This window comes from Chionomys nivalis, chromosome 7, assembly GCF_950005125.1.
Source record: "Chionomys nivalis chromosome 7, mChiNiv1.1, whole genome shotgun sequence".
Taxonomy (NCBI): domain Eukaryota; kingdom Metazoa; phylum Chordata; class Mammalia; order Rodentia; family Cricetidae; genus Chionomys; species Chionomys nivalis.
Window position 1 is genome coordinate 54,636,716 of NC_080092.1, and position 25,368 is coordinate 54,662,083.

The 25,368-nt window shown below is 37.8% G+C and overlaps 1 protein-coding gene across 1 annotated transcript; it reads left to right on the top strand.

Annotated features, from left to right (window-relative positions):
• Nucleotides 1-5,026: 5,026 nt before the first annotated feature.
• On the top strand, nucleotides 5,027-19,175 carry Spata22 (spermatogenesis associated 22). The gene is made up of 8 exons (XM_057776504.1): nucleotides 5,027-5,069; nucleotides 7,118-7,246; nucleotides 11,059-11,119; nucleotides 11,234-11,329; nucleotides 15,346-15,688; nucleotides 17,478-17,601; nucleotides 18,482-18,579; nucleotides 18,984-19,175. The coding sequence occupies exons 1-8, from the start codon at nucleotides 5,027-5,029 to the stop codon at nucleotides 19,173-19,175; spliced, it is 1,086 nt and encodes a 361-aa protein (XP_057632487.1).
• Nucleotides 19,176-25,368: the final 6,193 nt, after the last annotated feature.

Consider the following 25,368-nt stretch of genomic DNA (forward strand, 5'->3'; position numbering starts at 1 on the left):
CTGCCTCTTGAACAGCGTTCTTTCTGCAGTCAGAGACACAGAAACTCAGTTAATAATGGGCTTGGTGACATGGCACAATGAACTTAAAATTATTTTTAAAAAGTGACTCTGAAACATCTTTAACGTCTTTCTCAGGAACTTTTTGGTAAGTCTATGTTTTTTTTTTTTTTTGAAATTTTGTCTAAATACCAAGCAAAAAGCAACTGTTAGTAATTTTCAAGTCTTTTTAATGCCTGAAAATATCTTACAACATAATATATAACAATAACATATGCATATATCACACATACATTACACATATATTTTAATGGATGCAATCTCATTTACTAGCCTTAAAAACTGTCTTCTAGAATGCGTTGTTCTACAGGGGTCTTAGTAGGGGAACTTATGCAGAATAAGATGATTATATGACTTTGGAGAAATGATTCTGAGCCAAATATTGAGTTTATGCTCAATCACCCAGAAGGCCAAGAATGTTAAAGTACAGGGAATATTTATATTTGGAACACCAGGTTGTTTGGACACAATAGAGCAATCATTCCCACACAGGGTAGGTAGGCTAATCTATAATGTTTCCCTACAGACATTTGCTTAATATATTCATAAATCCACTTTATAAGATATAGCAGGTTGGGCTGACTTCCTCATTGCAAGGATAAAGGAAAGAAACACTAGGCAGCCTGATTAAGTTTCCACAGTTACATAAAAGCGAGCTAGGCCTGGAAGCCATGTTTCTCATTAAGGCCAGTGTTTTCCATGGACAACAGGGTGCCTCTGTTTTCTTGGACTCCTCTGAACTTCTAATTTTTCTTTTTCAGAGTTCACATAAACAGCCAATACAGTGTAGAATTACAAAACACACAAACAAAATACATGATTAAAATACAAAATGTTTGCATAATATTTAATAAACCAATGCCTCAATTCTTAAGAGATCATAACGCAGATATAAAGCAAAGTCAATTTGCTTATACATCAAAATTACTGCCATAATCTAAGACAAAGTCCCTGTAGCTGCTGGTTTTCTCTCTGCCTCGGCATAAACACTTCATGATGATGAGAACAGGCAAATGTAAAGAGAGAAGCGCAGAGAATCATTCCCACTCTGTCGTGTTGTTTCTTTCCTGCTGACTCGTGGTGTGTTCTGTCCTTTGCCCTAGTCTCTCTCTGGAGACGCCACTTCAGTAACTTACTCGTGGCAGGCACCAGTGACTCGAACTTTGAGGCTTGTTTTCTGGAATTTTAACAGGCCAGCATTTGGAAGTACTTTCACATTCCTAGAGCTTCTGTTAGGTGTATGAATGAATAACTTCCTGGGCAATTAATGAACAGCAGCAATTCTCGTCCTTACCTCGTTTACTGTGTACAGTTTGTCTCCTGCAGAAAGCCTTGTTAGAAAGCGAAAGCATTTGCTTAGAACTGGAGCAACACAGGCTTTCACTCTCTTATACCAAGTTAACTTCCAAGAGGGTTTTAACTCCTGGTTTCCCAAAGCACTAACTTTGCTTCCCAAAGCACCTGGCAAAAAACCACTCATTTTTTATTAGTTACTTTTTGAGAGTTTAGAGAAATGATAACATATTGAGTGAAATCCTTCCTAGCTGACATCATCTATTGACAAATGTTCAAAATACACCCCCCCAAAGCATTACTTGCAGCACTATAATTTTTTTGGGGGGGGGGCAGGTCTTGCCACATAGCTTAGGCTGGCTTCAAACTCTTTATGTAGCTCAGATTGGCCTTGAGTTTGTGAGCCTTTTGCTGTAGGCTCCTGAGTGCTGAGATGATCAATTTCTTAATAAAATTACATGTTTAAAACAAAGAGACAGCAAAGTTTGACTTTATAGTATAGCTAGCCAATCAGAGTCAAGCCAGAAATTTTATAGGAAGGAAATTTAGGCTGAGACTGTTCTGAAACTGTGTCAGAAGATGTTCTAGTTTGCTTTCTGTTGCTGTGATGGAATGCTCACTCTGGCCAGAAGCAATTTAGGTGGAGGAAGTGACTTCTGGGTCACAATCCATCCTTTTAGGAAGTCAGGACAGGAATTTAAGCAGGAACTGAAGCAGAACCCTGGAGGAATCCTTGCTGGCTCACTCTCCACTCTGGTCAGCTATCTTTCTTATGTTGCCCAGAGCCACACACCTAGGGAGAGCTGGTACCACTAACAGTGGGCTGGGACCTCCCACATCAGTTATCATCTTTTAGGAGACATGGCCACAGACCAATCTGATTTGAGCAATCCCTTACCTGAGATTCCCTTAGATGATTTAGCTCTCAGAAGATCCAATCCAGGGCTTCATTCTAAGGCAACCACTCTCTCTACCACTGAGCCATATCTGATCTCTTGTCTCTTTTAAGAATGAGAAATCTATTGTTTGGTTATATATTGTACATGTGTTTATGTATGCATATATGAAGTCAAAGCTCACTTCCTCGAAGCTTACTATACTTGTGTCTTTAAGTCTTTTATCTGGAATCACGATGAATACAGTTTTTCTTTTTTCCAGATTTATTTAATTAATTAATGTATTTTTTTTTTGAGGCACAGTTTCTCTGTGTAGCTCTGGCTATCCTGGAACTCACTCTGTAGACCAGGCTGGCCTTGAACTCACAAAGATCTGTCTGCCTCTGCCTTCGAAGTGCTGGGATTAAAGGCGTGCACCATCACCGCTCAGTTTTTCCAGATATTTTGTTGAAGTCTTTTTCCAGATTAAAAATGTTCAAAGTTTATTCTTTACCCTGTCATTCAAGTTCTACTATAGTTTAGCAATCTAGTATCTAGTACCACGCTTACTTACTGACTTTCAAGCCTATTTTCAGTATCTTGTAGTTGTAGACCTTTTTAAATAACCATCCCTCCATAGCTGCACTTCCCACTTCTTCCTTTTACCTATGTTACACAGCCAGAAGACAGACAGGGCAGGGAGAGGACATGGCCTTTGAGCCCAGATATCTAAATACCTGCTCTATACTAAAAGTAACCAAAAAAAAAAAAAAAAAAAAGGAAGCTACTGTTTGAAACAAGAATTAACCTTTACTGAGCACTTATTGTGTGCTGGGACAGTTTAATACCTTTTAATATTTTAAGGCAATGAAGTAAATATTGTTATTGCTATTTTATTGAGAAAGGAAATGTAGACATAGAAAGGATAAGTTGCCCAAAGTCACAGAGCCAAGAACTCCCAGTTTTTCCAGGCAAGAGGCTTAGAGCTCAGGGCTCAGGTTGTCCTACCACCCAGCTTCCTTTGTGGAGTCCCTCTGGGGCCTCCGTGCTCTTATGCGCGCCTGGACAACTGAGCACTGGCTCTGCCTTTCTTTGCTTTTGGTGGTGGTGGTGGATCAGTTTGAAACTGGCCTCAGCTCCCCATCAGCCTCCTGCAGACTAAATTCCCTGCCTGATCCATGGAGTCGTCAGAGTAGGCAAGACACATCTTGTTTTGATGCCTTGGAAATCATTCTCTTCTAGACACAGCCCAGGATGCCCCCAGCATCTTAGAAAATATCTAGTGTCTAGAAAATGGGCAAGGCATAAGGAAAGAGAGGCCATGATATCCTGACATAGCTGGGGCAGAGCCTGGTCGGGCTGGGGAAATCTCCCTCGGCCTCGTCCATAACCAGAACACGGTTCTCTCTGTGGACAGAAGAGCTAAAGAGGCAGAGCCATGCTTGTGCCGGCTGCGTACCTCACAAGTGAGGGCGCCAAGGCCGTCGCTTTTGACTTTTCTGGCCGAGAAACGCCAGTTGTTCCTGTAACTCTCGCGAGACCTTCAAGCACAGGCCTCGCTCTGATCTTGCGCATGCGCAGATTGACACGCCTGCGCCCTGCCTTCCTGCTCCGAGTCGCTGCTGTACAGCACGTGGCCGCTGAGGGAGGCGAGGTTAACTCGAGGGCTCCGTTTGTACGTGGTGTTGGTAGGGGTTCCAGAAAGGAAATACCGTGGCCCCGTGACTGGCTGTGTTAGGTGGCGGCGGCGGGGCAGGGGGGGGATGTTGGGGGGAGAATATGAATTCTGACTGGAAAATGTAACCCTTCCTTCAGTGCGGGCCCCAGACAGGCCTTGTCCGGCCTCCTCCTCATGAGGCAAGGTGTTAGGGTGGGTGTGTCTGTGGGTTGGGTAGCTCTCCCCCCCTACACACACACACACACACACACACACACACACACACACACACCACACCCATCCACCCACAAGCACACATACACACCATACACACACCACATACACACAAACACACACCCCCTACACACCACACACACACACAAACGCACATACACGCACACACACCACACACACATGCTACTGAGGCAGAAGCTCTTGGCAGCTGAGGCTTTAGTGGTCTACGCCTGTAGCTCCTGCCCCTCAGCGGTAGAGACCCAGCAAAACCAGTAGTTTAAGCAAGTCTGGTTGTGAAACCCTGCCTTACATGTCGCAGCTTTAGGATAATTTTTGGACATTAGCGTTACCTGTTTGATTTATATTTTAGTTGTGTTCACATCGGTCTGTCTCATTGGGCAGTGAATTTGCAGCAGAAATTATTTGGGTTTATGTCTGGCCTTTTTCATGGGCAAGTATTTGTTAACTTAAACAAATTAACATATAAATATATTAGGAAGCTAAAAGCAGAAAAAATATAATGAAAACAATGTTTTACTTGTTTCTCTAAGTTTGCCATTGCCTTTAGTCCCTTTTCCTTGAAGCTTTGGTCCAGAATTCTCACAGTGGGTCTTTGATTCTAAAATAGATTACTTAGACTGTCTAAAAAGTCTGTATATATTGAGGAAACTATTATATCACCCATCTTAACTTATTTGAACATAACTGGAAACATGGGATATGTTTCATATTCTTAGTCATAAAGCAATTCCTGAAGTAGCCACTTTAGAAAGTTTTAAACCATAATGCCCATACTTAATAGGTTGAAAATTTGGTCTTGTTGATAATAATGAGTTACAAGTTTCTTCCTTTGAAAGTTTAGTCAGCTTCATTTTGTGATGCTAAGTGCAAAGCTGTGATACTGAAGAAAATGAAGAGAAACCTAAATGAAAATTCAACTCGAAGTACAGCAGGTATTGAACAGCCTTTCAATTTTTAGGTATTTTTCAGATACCGCATAAGATGTGTATAGTTTCTAGGAACATTTTGAAAGGAACTTTTTTTTTTTTAAAGAGATTAAACATTAGTTTAGCCTCTTTTCTTTTCATATCCAAAAGAGGTAAAGAGGTTTGTGAAGGTACAGTATTTAGTCGTGTAGAGATGAGAGTAGAATGAAAATTACTGAGATTTCCTCTGATGCTTTTTTTCTCCAAAATGTAAGTGATTGATTTACTTATGCTTGTAAGCAGGAAACAAATACATTCTTTTGTGGTTTTGTGATTGACTTGTTCAAAATGTTTTTAGAAGCATTTCTGTTTTCTAATATTTTGTATTTATATTTTGTCAATTATTAGGTAATATAAGGACAGAAGTCAAGAATGATGAGAGTTAGGGAAGTGATCATAATGTACAATGAAGATCATAATAATAATTTATGGTGGGCACACCGTATTCTATACATTTCATCAGAAGTATTATTTAATTCTTACCATCACCTCTGTTTTCTAGATAAGAAACCAAGGTACAAAGACCTTAAATAATCTACTGAGTGGTAGAAACAGGACTTGAACCTAGAAATCTCTGATTTTAGACTCCATAATCCTAATCATCATATTATGCTTCTCTGTATGTATCATGGGCACAAAGAGTTTAAGGAAACTGCTCACATTTGACTTTAAAGTTGTTTTCAAATTCACTTTGAAGGCACAGTTTTAACATCGGCAGCCTGGCTCAAGAGCCCACCTGATTCATTAGAGAGCCTCCAAAGTCAGTATTCTGCAGTGCAATGAGAATGGGGTAGCGAGACAATGGTAGAGTGTCAAGAGTTTCTGACTAGAGACTTAAGAACTTGGGCCCTATCTAGGATTTCTAGTTCTTGCTTTGAAGATGTCTTTTGTCCCTGAATTTGTAGCTTCTAAAGTTTATTATTTATTTATTTATTTATTTTTGACTGGAGAACTTGCTTCTGGGATCTGGAGGAAGTGGTGATAGTATTTATTTTTATTTGGATTGGGTATTGTCATTCTTTTTTTTTTTTTTTTGGTTTTTCGATACAGGGTTTCTCTGTGGTTTTGGAGCCTGTCCTGGAACTAGCTCTGTAGACCAGGCTGGTCTCGAACTCACAGAGATCCGCCTGCCTCTGCCTCCCGAGTGCTGGGATTAAAGGCGTGCGCCACCATCGCCCGGCGGTATTGTCATTCTTTTAAGGCAATTAAGGTGATTCTCAATCTGTGGGTTGTGACCCCCTTGGGGATTGCATATCAGATATCCTGCATATCAGATATTTACATTACAATTCATAACAGTAGCAAAACTATAGTTATGATGTAGGAATGAAATAATTTTTATTGTTGGGATTCCTACAACATGAGTAACTGTATTAAAGGGTCATAGCATTAGGAAAGTTGAGAGCCACTGTCTAAGACGTTTTCAAAATGATCCATAGAAAAATATCATTATAGATAGCTGGGACATTTGTTAAAATTATAATTTGGGTTTCAGACTAAATATATTGAGATAAAATTGTCAACATTGGGAATTTTAACCTTTGAACCCACATGTTAATCAGAATTCTAGGATAAATCTTAGTCAAACTGAAGTTTGATGACTATGGCCCCAGAAGCTGGCTGTCACACACTAAAACATGGTTAGAATTTTGGAAAACGTGGTTCATAGTTTCTTCTTTCTTAGCTTTGGTATATTCTGTAGGTACTCTGCTGCAGAAGAGGGAAATATGGAAAAGAAGTAGATTTGGGAAATGTTTGAGGATAAAAACAGAATTGCTTAAAAGTAAGAATTAAAGTGATAAGATAGAAGAAGAAAGGACTTTTGAGATACTGGTGAGCTATTTAGGATTTCTAAAAGATTATAAAAATCATTTTAAGGGCATATTAAGTATATCTTGAGTATTAGCATATAGAAGTAGACAAACTATTCATCGTTACATATTATTAATGGTAATTAGTCTAGAAATAGATATACTTACCTGATTTATACTAATTTATTGGTACCTTCCATGTAGGCTGTTTGCCTGTGCCATTATTCAATCAGAAAAAGAGGAACAGACAGCCATTAACTTCTAATCCACTTCAGAATGATCCAGGTATCAGTACTGTTTCTGACAGTTACAGTTCTCCTCCTCTACCAACAGGTAAGAAAATGAGTAAGGTGAAAATTTTAAGAGACAAGAACTAGGATTGTAGAAAATTCCTGGGTCTCTCATTGAGGCCAAGTCCCTGCTGTTTTTCACTGCTCAGATATAGAGATTACTTGGCTCCTTCTGAGCATTCCAGCACAAGAGTTTTGAGTTGCCTTGCCTACGAGGGTGGCTTAGCATTTAAATAGAGTATCTTTATGTCTGGAGCCTTTGTTTTAATAAAGTAGAAACCTACAGTGCAAAGATTTTCTTTCTCAAAACAAATTACTGTGACTTATACATTTGGTAGTAAGAATGGAAGAATTTGAGTTACCTCAGAAACAGGGAAAAGTGTATATGGAGTATAAGAAAAAAATGGAAAAAATGGACTGTAGAAAAGACACAAGCCCAGGAACTTCTGGTGCTGTGTTCTAGTCATTGCTTTCTTAGGGCAGTTTTGCCTGCTTTTCTTTGTTGTGTTTTTTACTCTTTTTCTGAAAATTCTTAAGTTGCAGTTAACCATTGAGTAGGGTACAGACTTTTAGGAGGTGCTTATAGTTGTGAGGACTCTATCTCTATGCACAGGACTCGTGCACATAAAAAGGAAGATGAAGAAGTATGTTTGCTACTTCTGTCATGTGAGGATACACTAAGGGGCTATCTTTGAAGCAGGAACATGCTTTCACCAAATACCTAGTTTGTTGTTAGCTCAATCTAAGATGTTTTAGTCTCCAGCACTGTCAAAAATTCCTATTTGTAAATTACCCAATTTAAGATACTTTGTTCTAAGATACTCTCATCTAGTATGCCCTTATAGAGCTTCAATTAGTATGTTGTGTAAGTTGCTATTGCTGGGAGTTTACATATTCTAGCTCTACTTTTTAGAGATCGACTCCTTCTGTAACTCTTGATTAAGTTTTGGAGTCAGGAAGCTTCTAATGTGACACCTTTTAAGTGAGACCACTAAAATCTTCTCACCCTGTGAGCCAGTAAACTAGCTATCTGTCTGTCTGCCTGCCTATATCTGCCTGCCTATGTCTGTCTGTCTGTCTGTCTGTCTATCTATCTATCTATCTATCTATCTATCTATCTATCTATCTATCTATCTATCTATCTATCTATCTATCCATCCATCCATCCATCCATCCATCCATCCATCCATCCATCCATCCATCCATCCATCCATCCATCTATCTATCTATCTATCTATCTATCTATCTATCTATCTATCTATCTATCTATCTATGTGCATGTGTGTTCCAGAGATGAGACTCAGGTCATCTTGCTTGATGGCAAGCCTTCCCACTAAGCCATCTTGTTTACTGGCTCAATGTTTACTGACTTTATTTATCTCTGAAAGAAGGCATTAATAGGCAAACATTTTGAAATATATTTGGTCTATTATATTATGTATATTTAAATTTTTGGGATAAACTTTAAAATTACTATTGGAATCGTGGATAAAATATTAAATATAAAATTTTTATATATAGCAGTACTCATTTTAAATTTCATTTAGTATATTTCCATAGACTTTGGTATAGTCATTAAATTGTTTTTCTTCAACACCAGAAATTAAAAGTATAAAGTTAGCATATAACATTCCCATTTTCAAAATTTAAATTTTATTTTTAGTATGTGTGAATGAGTGCACATGTTGCATATCATGATGGTGTGTGTGGAGGTCAGAGGACAACTTTTGGGAGTCAGTTCTCTCATTCCACTGTGGCTCTGGTGTCAGCCTCAAAATGTGAGACTTCCATGGCAAATATCTTTACCCACAGAGAGCCATATTTGGTACCCATTCCTTTTTTATGGATATAAAGTAGAAAATGGGCATGCATAAGACACCATTTATCTTAGCATTCTCTACCACTTAAAATCTTCCTTATTATTTAAAATGTTTAATAAGTAGCATGAATATTGAACATGAGAAATTATAAGTGTGAACTATTACTTGTGAAAATATGAATTTTTTTTTGAGACAGGGTTTCTCTGTGGCTTTGGAGCCTGTCCTGGAACTAGCTCTTGTAGACCAGGCTGGCCTCGAACTCACAGAGATCCGCCTGCCTACCTCTGCCTCCCAAGTGCTGGAATTAAAGGTGTGCACCACCACCACCCGGCCAGGAAATACGATTTTTTATCTTGATTTATTAGTTTGGGATACAATCAACTTTTAAAAGAGAGTAACATTTGTCTTGTGACAATGGGCAGGAGAAAGATTCCCTCCACCACCTGGAGCAGAAGGAAGAGATGGCTCTATGGTCATAAGAGTGGGAGAACTATCCCTGACCTCACCAGCTGCAGCACTCGGGATGACAGGGCCTGTGCCTCAACAGAATGGCACAATAAAGCCAACCCTGTTAGTGCACATGTGGATGAGCCAGGCTTGAAGATGTGAGCATGGGAGAGCTGCCCCATTGCTCATCTGTCTTGTGGTAGCATGGGCAGGGGAAAGAAGTCCTCCCCCATGCCCACCAATGCCTGGAACAGGTAGGAGAACTGTCCCTGTGGTCATAAGAGTGGGAGAGCTATCACTGTCCCCACCAGCTGCAACTGTCAGAAGAACAAACCCTGTACCCTGGCAGGGCAGCACAACAGATCCAGCCCTGTTAGTGGAGGTGTGGGTGAGCCACTCCCTAAATCGTAAGCATGGGACATCTGTCCCCATTTCTTATCTGGTCGACCAACTCCTACAGCAGCTCAGGCCCAGACCTAGGGTTATGAGTTGGCCTGCCCCAACGTCCACCCCATCTATGGTTTGCTGGAGCATGTTAAAGCCTGACCCACAGGCCCAAAGTTGCCAGAACTCCACAACACAGGGTGCCGGTGGGTTGTACAGTCCAGGAAGAGTCCTCGTAGGGGTCCAGCATCATATGGGTAGTGGAGACCAGGGGCCTCAAACCAGACCAGTGACTCTTTGCAATGCAAGTAGAGAAGTATGGACTAAGGAGTATACTGCATGACTTGTTGGGTCACACTTCAGTTTCTAGATGAGATTTTGCATTTCTTCCCTATTAAATTTTTTTTTTCATTTTTTCTTCAGTTTTTTTCTCTTGAATTTTGTTTTATTGGTGGGGGGATGCAAGGGCAGAGGGCATTTGTGATGAGACGGGGAATAAATGGGATCAGGATACATGATATGAAAAACATAGAATAAATTTTATTAATAATGATAACAAAGAGGAGAGTAAGGGAATAGAGAGATGGCTCAGTGGTTAAGAGGAATTACTGGTCTTTCAGGGTTTGGTTCCTATCACCTATGTCAGGTATCTTACAATCTCCCTATAACTCCAACTCCAGGGGATCCTCTGGCCTCCCTGAGCATGTTCCCTCATGTGCCTACGCCCTATAATTAAAACATAAAATAGAAATCTTGAAAACATAAGAGAGTAACTAGAACAGAATAGAAATGTCAGTGTATATCATGCATAGTAAGGATTAGATTTGATGTTAAAATTTTATCTTACCCTTTCGTTCTGTGTCTTTCCATTAGTCTCATACACTAGCTATCTAGTTACCAGTTATGATTTATTTCTTGATGTAGGGTAGAATAAAGTTGAAGAAACATTGGATTTGACTAAATTTATGTTTTCATTTACAAGGCACTATATCAGAATTGATTGTGGAAAAGACAAATTAAACTACTATCTTTACAGTGGGGAAGAAAGATGTCTATAAAATTAGGCAGGCTATGATAAATCCTGCAATTAAATACTACTGAGGACTGCGTCTTTATCTTCAAATTGTTAGAACTCTCAAATTTATTAAATATAAGGAATTATTTTTAAAAGGTATCTTATTTTTACTTTTCTTATACTTTTGAGATTGGGCGTGGGAAGCTGCTTATCCAGAGGTGACTCCCTTAAAGAAAACAACGAATATAGGGTATGTGTAAAAATATGAACCAATAAATGTGTGTCTGTTACTGAGTGATGCTATTTCTGCATGCATTTCTCAATCTGAAAGCAAACTATATTTAACAATATATTTCCTTGAAAGGCAAATACCAGCTTCTGCTTCTTATTCCCTGAAAAGTCAAGATTCTGTGTCTAAACCCATGCAGTCAAATGCTGAAAGAAGCCAAAGTGGCTGGGGGTAAGTCTGCCTTTGTTTTCTCCTCCTTTCCTTAAAAAATCTTTCTTAGACATACATTTAGGAAATTTCTACATTAATACGTAACTGGTATTTGAATATAATCTATGTACACATTTCTGTATACTTTAAATTGTACAGTGTAATACATTGTAAATGCTATGTAGTTGGGCATGATGTACATAAGTAATAATGACAAGTATATGTTGGGTATAGCTGTAATTTTTTCCAAATATTTTTGATGAATGGTTTGTTCTGATCTGTTGGAGCAGAACTTGTGGATATATATGGAAGGTCTAAACTGACCTAAAAGTAGTAGGTTCAGCTGACCTGAGCTAGTAGGAACTCACTGACTCCGGACTGATAGCAGGGGAACTTGCACAGGACCAAACTAGGTCCTTTGAATGTGGAGGACAGTTGTGTGGCTTGGGTAGTATGTGTGGCCACTGGCAGTGGGACCAGGATTTATCCCTAGTGCTTAAGCTAGCTTTTGGAGCCTATTCTTTTTGGTGGGGGAAGGCCTTGGTCCTGCCTTAAAGTGATGTGTCAGACTTTGTTGACTCCCCATGGGAAGCCTTACCCTCTCTGAGGAGTGGATGGGGGTAGGGTGGGAAAGGTGAAGGGAGTTGGAGGAGGGAGGGAGTGGGAAGTGGGATAGATATGTAAAATGAGAAAAGATTATTTTAAAAATATAAATAAAATAAAATAGTAGATTTTTATATAGCTTTTTTCATATACTTTTTGTTTTGATTATGTCCTGATCTTCCCTGTATGCCTATCTTTATTCCTACATAAACTCTCCCATCCCCAGTATTCCCAGTCTCTACTTTCATATTGCCTATGTTCTGTTATGCTCCCATTAAGGTACTTCTTCAACATCCCCTTTTTAGCCACTTGGCCTATATAGGTATTCTAAGTTAAACATATCCATCTGAAAAAATTGAAGCCAGGATTCACATATGATAATGTGGCATTTGTTGATAGGAACCTGGGTTTCCTCACTTAGTATAATATTTTCTAGATCCATCAATTTATTGGAAAATTTTACAATTTAAAAAATTTTTACAACAGAATAAGATTCCACTGTATGTGTTGATCATATTTTTATTATCTATTCATTACTAATGGACATTTAGGCTGATTCCCTTTCTCTGTTATTGTGATTAGACCTACAATGAATGGATAAAGAAGTATCTCCATAGTAGGATATAGAGTCCTTTAGACATTAGAGTATATGCCCAAGGTGATAGAGCATGGTCATATAACAGTTCTATTACCAGATTTGAGAATTTCATACACACATACAATGAAATACAACTACATATGACACTTATTTCCTACTCTTACACTTTCGTGTATTTCAACATGTCCCCCTTTCAATTTCATGTCTTTTTATTTTTTGAATACAAGATATCTTTATGTAGTCCTGCCTGTCCTGGAGCTCAGTATATACTAGAATGGCTTGAACACACAGAGATCCCACTGCCTCTGCCTTCTAAGTGCTGGGATTGAAGTGTGTGCCATCTTTCCCTTAAGTAATTCACTAAGTCCAATTAGTGTTGTTCACATGTGCATGGGTATGAGGCTGTCACTGAAACACTGAAATCTTGTTGGTGGCACATCATCAAAAAAACGTTTCTTCTCCAGAAACTATCAACTGCCAATAATAGGGCTTGAGATCATCTACCGCCTCTGTGCTGGAAGTATAACTGGTTTGATCTTGTGCAGATTTCATGCAGGTTACCCCAGCTCTTGTTGAATTCATGAGTGCAATTGTCATATCATGTCCAGAAGACAACATTTCATAGCATCCCTACCTATCCTCCACAGGTTCATATATTTCTGGTGTTTTTGAGAAGCCCCACACTTAAATTCTATAGTGGTTGTACCAGACTGCACTCTCACCAACAGTAATAAGAGTTTCTCTTTCTAATATCCTTGTCAGTGTTTATTATCATTTTATTTATTCTTCTGACCGGGGTAAGAATGGAATCTCTAAGTAGCTTTAATTAGCATTTACCTGGTGGCTAATGAACACTTTTAATGTTTATTAACCATTTGTATCTTTTCTTTGAGAGTTGTGTTTATACTTACAACCCACTTTTTTTTGATTGAGTTGTTTGTTTTCTTGGTGTTTAGGTTTTTGAGTTCTTTGTGTATTGTAGTCATTAATTCTGTGACAAAATATATCTGGCAAAGATTTTCTTCCATAATGAAGACTGCCTCTTTACTGACTGACCATCATGTTCATTGCTGTACAGAAGCTTTCATGAGGTCCCATTTGTCAATTGTTGACTTAGTTCTTGTGCAACTACTGTTCTATTTAGAAAGTTCATAACTGTGCCTGTTTCTTGTAGTGTTTTCCTTACTTTTCCCTGTCGTATTTTCAGGGAGACTTTTGATCCATTGGAGGTTTGATTTAATCAGTTGGTCAATCACTCAATCGATCAATCAGTCAATTTATTTTCAGGGTAAGAGATAAGGATCTAGTTCTTTGGTGGATAGTACACAAAGTTTAATTGATAGTTGAAAGTATACCAATCTGAAGTAAAGCTCCATGGCTTCAGATTGAGTCTGATAACTACATAGAGCTTCATTGAGATATATAGACTTTGGATCTAGGCAAGTGCTTGTTTGAGTAGCTGAATTAACGTAGTATTTAAAAAAGTTGCTGGTTCTTTAATTGGGTGTTTAAGAACTCTGTGTTTGTTTTACTCAGAAATCTTAAAATCATTGCTTTTAGAAAACAGGATAAATTTTGTTTTTGTTTTCTGGGAATATGACTAAAATAGCATTTTATAGTGATTCTTAGTGAGTTTTTAAATAATAAAAAGAGCATGTGTGCAAGGTTATGTATAAGCGTGTGGAGGGCTCAGAGGCAGCTACATCATGGAGAAGCTTGCCCTAGCATAGGTGATGGCTCACAGAAGCTCATCTCTGAGTTCTCTGTACATTTAACAGGTAACTATGCCAAAGAGTATTATCTTTGCAACAGTGTTTGCTGCTTATGTAACTGTGGAAATAGCCAGAATCTTGTGATTTTTCTGAGTTTTGTCAATTTCATTAGCTACTTGAATCTTTTGTGAGCCTCCTCTCCTGAAGGAATGTTTCAATTCAGAGGAAATATCTGCACAACAGGGTATACAAAACACAAAATGAATAACAATAATTCTAATATTTTTCCTGAATACTAATGTTTTTTATGGCATTTATAACCTAAAGATTCACAATTGTGATTTTTTATCCTATTTATTCTTAAATTTATACTTAATTTATTAACAATTGTTCTCAAACTGTACAAGCCTTATGTCCCATAAAACATAGGCTTTTTGCTTATTACTGGTTCTCCCCACCCCTTTTTAAAACAAAGGATGGGTTGTATTAATTGTCTTGTAATGTTTGCAATATTCATAGTTAAGAATTTGTAATTCAACTAATTTCTCCTTTCTGTATAACTCTTAACTGGCCTGCTTAGGAAATACTTTTGTTTGGGTCTTATTAAATCCTACACTGACCAGCTTTTGTAAGTCATTTAGGTTAATATGGTAATAAATGCTAAAACAGGTTGGTTAGTAGGCTTTTCAAAGCACAAAGTATTAAATAACCTTACAGGCAAGCTGTAGCTTTTTTTTTAACTTCGTAGAAAATTTCAAAATAAATGTATAAAGAATTAAGCAGAAGTCCTCAAAATATTTCACTTGGAAACTCCCGTTATATGAAGGTTTGAATATTGTAGACATGTTTGTAGCACTGTACTCTGAGATGGGAGACTGGTGTTGTCTGAGTTCTGAACTTACCAGTGACTTGCTGCTATATAACTTTGTATGAGTTATTTCTTCCCTAGGGTGTCTCTAAGTTTGGAAAGAGAAGTAATACTATATTGTACCATTGTGCAATGAATGATGTATTTGAAATTTCTGACTACGTAGTAGCTGCAAACCACTGATTGTCATAAGAATGAAAAAATTCATCAGGTTTTTCTAAATAAAAAGACAGAGAAGTATGTTCTACTTTTACAGCTTCAGAGGCGACAACAGAAATACCAGCTTGAGAACTTGGGATAAAAATGATTTCCGTCCTCAGCATAAAACAGTAAACGCAGCAGCAAACAGTAAATTCAATTCTTATTCAATGAATTTGGGAGCTCAACAACAGAAACAGTCAGGAATGCCTGAATTTCCTAACTTAGATGGACACAAGGAAACTGGAGTACTCAGACAAACATGTTTATCAAAGCTGCCTGGCTCTACAGTGAAAGGCCCGGACAGAGCCAGTACACTGCAGGCATTTAAGCCCAGTTTTCAACAAAATCAATTTAAGAAAACAGTGTTGGGTGACACCCCAGGAGAAAACACTCTGAAGGTAAACATTTAAATATTAATGAATGACTTATTTGCATGTTTACATGTGTAGTAAGTAAGTATGGCATATACAGATTCACACAAATATCCAGTTTCCTTTTGGAGTAGGTGAATGTTAGTTTCTGAAATGTCTTACATTTTTTTTGTTTTTATAGTGATTTCAGAATTTCTTACTGATTTTTACTCTTTTAATTATTAAGGTAACAATAGTTTATACATTGTTTGTATATGGGCCAATACAAGTTGATAAAATCAGTGGGTTAGATTTGGGGTGTAGGCCATAGTTCACTGACTTCTGCTTCATAGTTCACAGGACTTCTGGTCCTGTTCTGACTTTTCTGTCTTCTACACCATATTGCAAAGTGCTGTTCACCCTGGACTCTTCACACTGTGAATGATATGGTGTATACTGATACTTATCAGCTTTGAGTCCCATTCTTCTACAGAGCATGCACCTGTTCCTCAGCTGCACTTCTGATTGCCCTTTGAAATGTTTTCTATGTATGTGCAGGTTATCTTCCCTTGTTCCTCATCCCAGGGCCAGATCCACTGTTCCTCTGTACATGTTTGTGTTCTGGGGGACTGCATTTCCTTACTTGGTGCCTCACCCTGGGAGCCTCTGTTTGCTGGCTTCTACCAAAGGTCAGCTACATGGGGGTCACTGGGAGGATGCTGATGTAGAGAGAGGTGGAGGTTTGTTTTGTCCTACTTCAGTATCTTATCAGTAGCAATGTCTGTGTCTCTTTGTGAGCCCAGTTTTCATGGCCATTGATCGTTCTATTTTTGTCTCTCTGCCCTTTTAGTTTGTTACTGCTGTTAGTGTTTGGGTACTTAAGAACTCTGTATTTGTTCAGACCATAATCTAAACATCATTTTTTTTTTTTAGCAAGCAATTAGGGTCAATTCTTTTTTTTCTTTATTTTCTGGAAATATGACTAAGATAGCATGTTTTATAGTGATTCTCAATATTATGCTACTTAATACACAGAATGATATGGTATTGTCACCCTAGTAACAATGGCTTACCGTGGCAGTCATCTTCAATGAGGCATATTTAAATCTTGTTTAGAGGGTGAAAATGGAGAAACTTTGAAAAATAGTTTTGTCAGTGCTCTTTACAACCCTTACCCCCAGGAAGGAAATTGTTCCCCTACCTTTCAAAGTTAGTATCTTTTTTGCTTGCTTGCTTGTTTGTTTTAAGATAGGGGGTCTCACTCTGTTACCCTGAACTCACTATGCACACTAGGCTGGCCTCATACTTACAGAGATCTATCTGTCTCTGCCTCCCAAGTGCTGTGATTAAAAGCTGTATTTCTAGATCTTCAAACAAATGAACAAACACAACCTTCTGAAACTCCAGTTATAGGGGATCTGACTTCTGTGGGTACCACATATATGCACACATAAATATGTACAAACAAAGCATATGTGTGACAGTCAGAGGGCATTTGTATGGAAGTCAGGAGGTCAGAGGATAACTTTGTAGAGCTGGTTTTCATGTGTTCTGGGGATCCAGCTCAGGCCATTAAGCTTATATGGCAAGTACTTCATCCACTGGGACATCTCTCTTACCTCATAGTTTTTTTCTTATTTTAAGTACATTCTTGTTTTCACACTATAATGCAGTGCGATGTAATGCTGGCTTTAATTTGGGGGTTTAATTGCATTGAAACTTTTAGTAGTTCTTTTTACATATTCTACATATGTATTTATTATAAGGACCTAGACTCTACGTAGTTCAGAAAGTATAATGAATAAGACATTTTTCCAATGCTGTTTTTCCCCCAAAGGATGCCCCCTTGCGTCAGTTGAAGGAAAAAGATAATTCTTTAAGAATTATTTCTGCAGTCATTGAAAGCATGAGGTACTGGCATGCACAAGTGCAGAGAACTGTACTTCTTTTTGAAATATTGGGTAGGTATAAGATTTCAAGAGTACTTCAGTAATATATTTGGATGTTTTTAATGTCATTATGAATGTCTAGGGTATCATGAAGAGTAACACAAATTGGAAAAGGAGATGATGTTTATTTGGGGAAATGTAGGCTGGCTTCAGAATAACAGATGTCTACTAACAGTGCATAGGAAATGGTTACTAAGTGATTGAATAACACACTTTGATAAAAATTTATGATGCTAAACATGAGTTAGGACTTGTATTTGTTGATGAAGAAACAGCTTTGAGAGATGTTAAACAATTTGCTCAAGGGAAAGAAAATGGGAAGATGTAGCTTAAAACAATAAAAACTTGCAGTTATGTAGGATGAATCAGCCTAGAGAGATGTGTTTCATAAAACTATGGTAAATATATATTGAAAATTAGCCCAAAAGGTAGATTTTAAGTGCTTCTACCCTACCTCAGAATGTAACTGTGGAAGGGGATAGGTATGTCAATTTGTTTACCTGAAGTAATGAAAACACTTGACATCTATTTGTTTTTTCTCTGTTCTTGTATTTCTTACAGGGATATAGTTTGTTTTAGGAAATGAAATAAATCAAGTTTGAACAATGTTACAAAATAGTATGAAGCTGAAGACTTGGCACTAGAATTCTATTTCAATGTTGTTTTCATTAAACTATAAGGCTTACTTGTTATAGTGCATTTTATTGTTACAACAGCTCTGGAATTCAGCCAGTCTATAGAACACACTGAAAGGATAATTCCTCCATAGAATTTCACTGTATAAATGGAACGGGGAGAGGCTGTTATGTAATGACACTTAAATATCACCTTTTCTTTGTTAAATTTTGTTTGTATTTATTTATATTAATTTCCCCACTTCCATGTTGCCTAGCTGTCCTGGATTCAGCCGTCACGCCTGGTCCACATTATTCAAAGACTTTTCTTATGAGAGATGGGAAAAATACTCTTCCATGTGTATTTTATGAAATTGTGAGTATCTTAAAGTGTTCACGTTCAATGTCTATGGCTAACAACAACAATAACACAAAAAAATCATGTGAAAATATAGGCTATAGTCCCGTGGCAGTAGAAATTCTTTTAGTAAAAAGAATATCTATCATGAGCTGTTATGGGGAGAATCTTAAATATTCTAGTAAGCAACTTTTTGCTAGTTTGTAAGAATCCTTATCCAGGATAGGGCCATTCCTCTGTGACAGGATATGTGTAAATACCTAGCTATCTTATAAGTAGCACAGAGAACCATACCATCTATGGTGATTCATGTTTATCATATCATATATCACATCATCATATCATTTGTCATATTATAAATTAGACATTGATCTTTAGATGAAGCAATACATAATTTTTGACTTTTATGTTTTGAAAAACAGGATCGTGAACTTCCAAGACTGATCAGAGGCCGAGTTCACAGGTGTGTTGGACACTACGACCCAGATAAGAACATTTTCAAGTGTGTTTCTGTTAGACCAGCATCTGCTTCTGAACAAAAGACTTTCCAAGATTTTGTTAAAATTGTCGATGAGGAGATGAAGTATCATACTAAAGTAATGAATGAAATGTAAACAGTGACAAAGGGAGTTATGCAGTGTAAACTGAAGCATTTGCTGTTGTTAATTTACCTCTTGCATGGGTTTATCACTATTATTTTTCTGTATTTCACTTCTTTTATGAAAATAAAACTTTTTAAAAATAGATTTGACCTAAACAGCATAACTAGACTTCTTTAGTTTTGAAGTTATGTTGGGCTATGCTTTACATTTGCTAAATTTTAAAAACCACTTCAGGTAAAAATGCTCACTACAGCAGAAAGAAATAAATACTTCATCTACTTGATTTTAGCCAAAGGGTTGAAAACTCTATCTTAGGTGTAGGTGATTCTTTAACATGGGATTAAAACATGTGAGATAGCCCCCAAACCTTCAGACTTCAAAGGACAATACTGGAGGCACTCCCACTATCAGTAGCAAGATGAATATGAGTATTAAATATTACTCTGTACTTGTTCATTTATGTAGATCATTTAATTACTTTTTATTTAGACAATATTTTTATTTGCTGAGAATTTCATACATTGAATTTTGATCGTATTCATTCATTTCCCCAATTCCTCTGAGGAATTTCCATGTCCACCCAACTTAGTGTGTCCTTTTCTGTTAAAAACACATGGACTTCCAGGTGGTGGTGGCACGAGTCTTTAATCCCTTGGGAGGCAGAGGCTGGCAGATCTCTGTGAGTTTGAGGCCAGCCTGGTCTACAGAGTGAGTTCCAAAACAGGTTCCAAGCTACACAGAGAAACTCTGTCTCAAAAAACCAAAACAATTACCACCTCCACCAACAACAAGAAAAAACAAAACACCTGTGGAATCCACTTTGTGCTGTTCATGTACTCTTGGGTTGATTTATAGAATTAAGCCTATGGTATTCCATTCCATCTTTCTGTTGTGAGGAGAGCAGCGGCGGGCCCTGTCCTGCTACCCAGCTAGCTTAGCCCACCAAATAACCACATGGAAATTGTATTAATTAAATTGCTGCCTGACCCATTAGCTCTAGCCTCTTCTTGGCTAATTATTACATCTTTGTGGTGGCGCAAATGAATGCAGACAGATTATATAGATATATACAGCTTTAATAAGGAAATAGACTTACAGGACCACAGGTTCCGGAGGAGCACTGGAAAAGCTGAGCAAAAGAAAAGGGCTGCTGGGCTCACGCCCGGCAGATTTATCCGTAAACATTAGCCCGAGGCGAACACGCCCACAATGGGTGGGGCTATGTCCCTACACATCTTGATTCAACCCATTTCTAATAATCTGTGTAGAACCTTGAGGTCGTGGCTTACAGGGAAAGATTCAGCATGTCCTGGCAGCTTCAAGGCGGTGACTCTCTGCCTCTGCTTCCTTTCTCCCAGCATTCTGTTCTGTCTACTCCACCTATCTAAGCTGCTGTCCTATCAAAAAGGCCAAGGCAGTCTCTTTATTTAACCAATGAAAACAACACATAGAAAGAAGATCCTCCTATACCATCTTTTGGTTAAAATTCAGGAAAATTTTAACTAGGATTTAAAAGAAGTCTGCCTAGTTCAGCTTTAGTTTTCATTACCATTCAATATTGATGCCACAACCCCCCTGGGCTTCTCTTTTTGGTCCATTGCATTCCCTTCTCATCTATGTGTTATGCCACTCCACTTTTCTTCTTTTCTGTCCTTGCTTTTTGGATGGAGTCTTCAGTCATATTCCAGGTGATCTCTTTCCTTGGTTTACAGGATGGAAGTTACACAAAATAGTGTGGTATAATGCCTCCTAAAATGTTTTAGCAACAGGAAAAAGTCCAATCTCTAAGCAATTTTATTTTCTCGATAAGTGCTATAATAACTTCTGAGGCATTTCTCAGTCTGAAATGCTTCATTCTGCCCTGTCTATGAAACTTAAAAACATATACTGAGAAAAGTCTTATTTCCAGTCCAAATGCATTATCAGAGAGCTTTATCTTGTTGGGAGAAATGAGAGATGGTATGCATTAAGTAGGGAAAAGGGAGACCAAATTACAGAGTAACTTATTTCACCACCACTAAGAGTGACTTCCACAGTGGTGTCTAACACAAATGTTTAAGGGTGAACCAATTAGGCATAATTCCCTTATAGTTTCAGGTTCTGAATGTGTCTAATCAGTTCATGGAACCAGAGGAGCCCAATACTAGGATACAAGAAACAGGGAAAATAGGCCCGAGGTAACCCTGCCAGACTCTACATCAGTAGTTCTCAACCTTGTGGGTTATGACTCCCTTGACAAACCTCTATATCCAAAAATATTTACACTATGATTCATAGCAGTAGCAAAATTACAGTTATGAAGTAGTAATGAAAATAATTTTATGGTTGGGGGTCACCATAACATGAACTGTATTAAAAGATCACAGCAGTAGGATGGCTGAGAACACTGCTCTACATGGGAAAGGTCTAAGTCTGCAGAATTTCTTGCCATAGGTTATTATGGATTAAGAGAGGAAAGATAAAAATATGACACTACATAAATATATTTGATAACATTTCAAAGAAAGGACCATTTCTAAACAGATGCCTCACTGGCTCTATTTTAGTAGACAGACTGCTAGTCAGCAAGTTGGAGGCTCTTTAAGTCTCTGAATCAAAAGACAAATTGCTATACTGCTTGAGGTAATTTATCATAGGTAACATGGAAAAATTCATTTTTGTACAAAATGAAGAAAAAGATCATGTCTAATTTCCAGAAACTATTTATATAAGCTTCATTCATAACCGCCCCAACTTGGAGCAACTGAGGTGTTCTTTGTCAGGTTAATGGGTAAACTATTGTACTACAGACAATGGAATGACAGTTTACAACTAAAAGAATCAGAGAAATGGAAGTGTAATTACTAAGAGAATAAAGCCAACTGTAGGATCTTTTTTTTGTGTCAACAAATCAAAGGCAGCTATTCTAGAAATCCAATGAAGGCAATACTATTTAGATCCATATTTCTGAAGAATGAAGGCCAAATCTAGTTAAAATGATGAAAAGGGAACACAGGATAGGAATAGAATAGAATATTACAAATATCAACTTTAATCTCATGATTGTCTTACTTTGAATTTTTATTCCGGTGAAGAGACACCATGACCACGACAACTCTTACAAAGAAAACATTTAATTGTGGGGGCTCGCTTACAGTTTAGAGGTTCAGTTCATCATGTTGGGGAGCATGGTGGTAGGCAGGCAGTCTTGGTGCTGGAATTGAGAGTTCTACATATTGACTCAGCAAGTCCACTAGGACTGTTTCACTGAGTGAAATTTAAGAAAAAGACCTAAAAGCCTGTCCTCACAGTAACACATTTCCAATAGAAAGTGTGGCCCAGATTAAAGGTGTGCCCTCCAGCCTGAGGGGCTGGTTTAAGGTGTGTGTCATTCAGCTTTCTCCATCAAGGCCACACTTTCTCCAACAAGGTCACACATCACACTTTCTATGAGCTTATGGGGCCAAATACATTCAAACTGCCGAAATGATCAAATGGAAAAGCTGACACTAGGAAGGTCTTCAAGATCTAAGAAGATTGGTTAGGATGATGGTGGGGGCTGCACTCAAGTTTTCTTAGAGAAGTTAGAAGCAAGAAGTAACTGAATAAGATACAAATCCATTTTCCTTTTCTTTTTGACTCGAGGAAGAATTGAACATGATGTGGTAGTGTCTCTCTTTTCTCTTATTCCTGTCCTTCCTGTGTGTTTTTAAACGCTTGGTCCTTGTAGTTGATTTCTCTCTTATCTGGAATATGTGTATGGGGAATTTAGTTGTAGTGAAAGATTCAGCTACCACTGAAATATTTATGAAATATCTTTTGGTATTCAAAGATCACTGATAGTTTTTTGTTCACATGATAAAGCCTAAGCTTTAATACTTTGAAGCTATTTTAGAGTCTTCATAGTAAGGCCCCTGCTTATATTAAGGCCACTCAAACTATTCTCCCCACATACAATACCCTGCTGATTCCCTAGACAGACAATGATTAAACATCTCTCAGTGAGCTGTCTCATCCCCTTAGCCCCCAAAGTACAGTCACACATGATCAGTGACTAATCAGTCACTGTTACAGGCTTCCAAGACAATTTGTCCTAGAGAGGTCTTGAATAATTATTTTGTCTTATTTAATGAGTTCCTCCAGGATCTAGACTCCTCTGGGATGCAGCCCCCTTAGTCCCAGGGATGAACAGAATGAGGAATGTGAGCAGGGATGGTAGAGACACAGGTGATGACTACAGAGGCTGTTTTCCTATGCCTATACTGAATAAATGGGAACAGGATCTTGGATCAGGGCCATGGAGTCACCCTGAGACATTCTGGGTAAGTTGGCAGGAAGTTGAATGAACCTTTATGTCCCTAACTGGAAGGTCTTAATCTCCCATGTCTCATGATATTCTGCAAGACATTTTTTTCAGATATACTTCAATCTCTGTGCCTCCCAATGTGTTTTCCATATTGTAGAAATGTTCTGATTAGATGTTGTCACATATACCATGTTTAGTATAGCATTCATTAGTATTATTATGCAATGTGTTATCATAAGATTATATCATCTCAATATAGTGACGTTGCTGTGAGGTACACATTTTATACAGATGTTCTTGTTATGTATTTGATTATTCAAGTGCCAGTGACCATCTCAGAGGAGCAGCAGCTGGCACGGCACTGATGGGTGAATCTCGGATAGGTAAGGCCCGAGAGCCTCAGTTCCAGTATGGCTCTTGCCCCTGCTGTGTCTTTGCACGTTTGCTATTACCTTTTGTCTCTGGTATCTGGCATGGTGTGAGATCTCCATTGCCTTTAATATAGTATGATTATTTCATCAAAATATCCTATTTTACTTGTGAATTATTATGAAGACAATTTCCTCCTAAGCTGCACTGTTTAACTGAAACAATGATTTTATACAATAATAGTGTTAGTAGGATTTTGATGACTGAGGGTCTTTAATAAATACAGTAATGGATTATGATAGAGGTTAGCTTAGTGGGAAAACTAATATATGTCAAAACAAGATATGGTGTTGCCCACACCCCTGATAAAGCAGGGGCTGCCGAGGATAGAAAATAGGAACAATGAAATGTTACACAACTAGTTTTTCCTGAGGAGCTGTATGGACTGTGGCTTAGGTTAATGATTAAAAAAAATCAATGTGTCCCAGAAGCTAAGCTAGCTCAAGGTTTTTTTTCTTAAATCTTAATATTGAGAGATGTGTTCATGAGTATTGGTGTTCATCATAGCTAAAACAAAGCTTTAAGTATGGCTTAATATTAGGTTAAGATGTTTTTGTTAGTACCTTTGAGGTAGAAAACTTTGGAAATCAATATAAAGTTTAGAAGAACATACTTTCAATAGCTGAGCAAGGGACTCATTGAGGTCAGGGAGCAGGTAACCTGACTATTGCTGGCTGATGTACTTTTCTTACTAGTATGAGTTAGATATCGAGAGTGATGATTAATTCCTTGTGTTCATTTCTTCCCTGAGCTTCCTGTTATTAAAAAAAAAAAAACTGTTGATGAACAGGTATGCACCCTGAGGATTTAAAGAAAGTAGACTGATTCTTTTTAATATATAAAAGTTTAGATTGGTGATTCTTTTAAGATTTTTAAATAAGATACCTATTGAGATAAACAATAAAATTATTGGTCCTTTGTAACTACAAAATTCAGCCTGTCAGAAAAGAACTGGCTGTGAAAAATACTTTTCTCTCTTATACTCTGCTAATCTATAACTACTTGCTTGGGTATTAATGTATGAGGGTTCTTGGAACAACTGGTTTTTCACCTGTAATACATAAAATGTTTAATTATGTATGAGATTTGGAAAACAGGCAATGTTTTACTTGTATTTATTATAATAATTAAATTGAAAAAATAGAATGTAATATTGTAATTTTTATACTGCTTGAAGAATTTTGATAGGATATCTAAACTGTAAGGGATAAAATAAAGTTAGAAGAGAGACAGAAGAAAAATCAGGGCAGGAAAACAGAAAAAAATTGAGTAGAACAGCGACAGTAAGAATAATAAAATGAAGAGCTCAGCTTTGACACTCAGAAAAGTCCTCGTGTGTCTGTTTGTCTGTCCAGTAGTTCACCTGTTCTGCATCTCCTCTTTTGTTTCACTGACCCGCTGAAGGCCTGGCATTCATCAGCACCCTAACTGAGATCCTGACATGTTGGAAGTGTGTGTTTCCTGCTTTTTTTTTTTTTTTGCCCAGAGAGT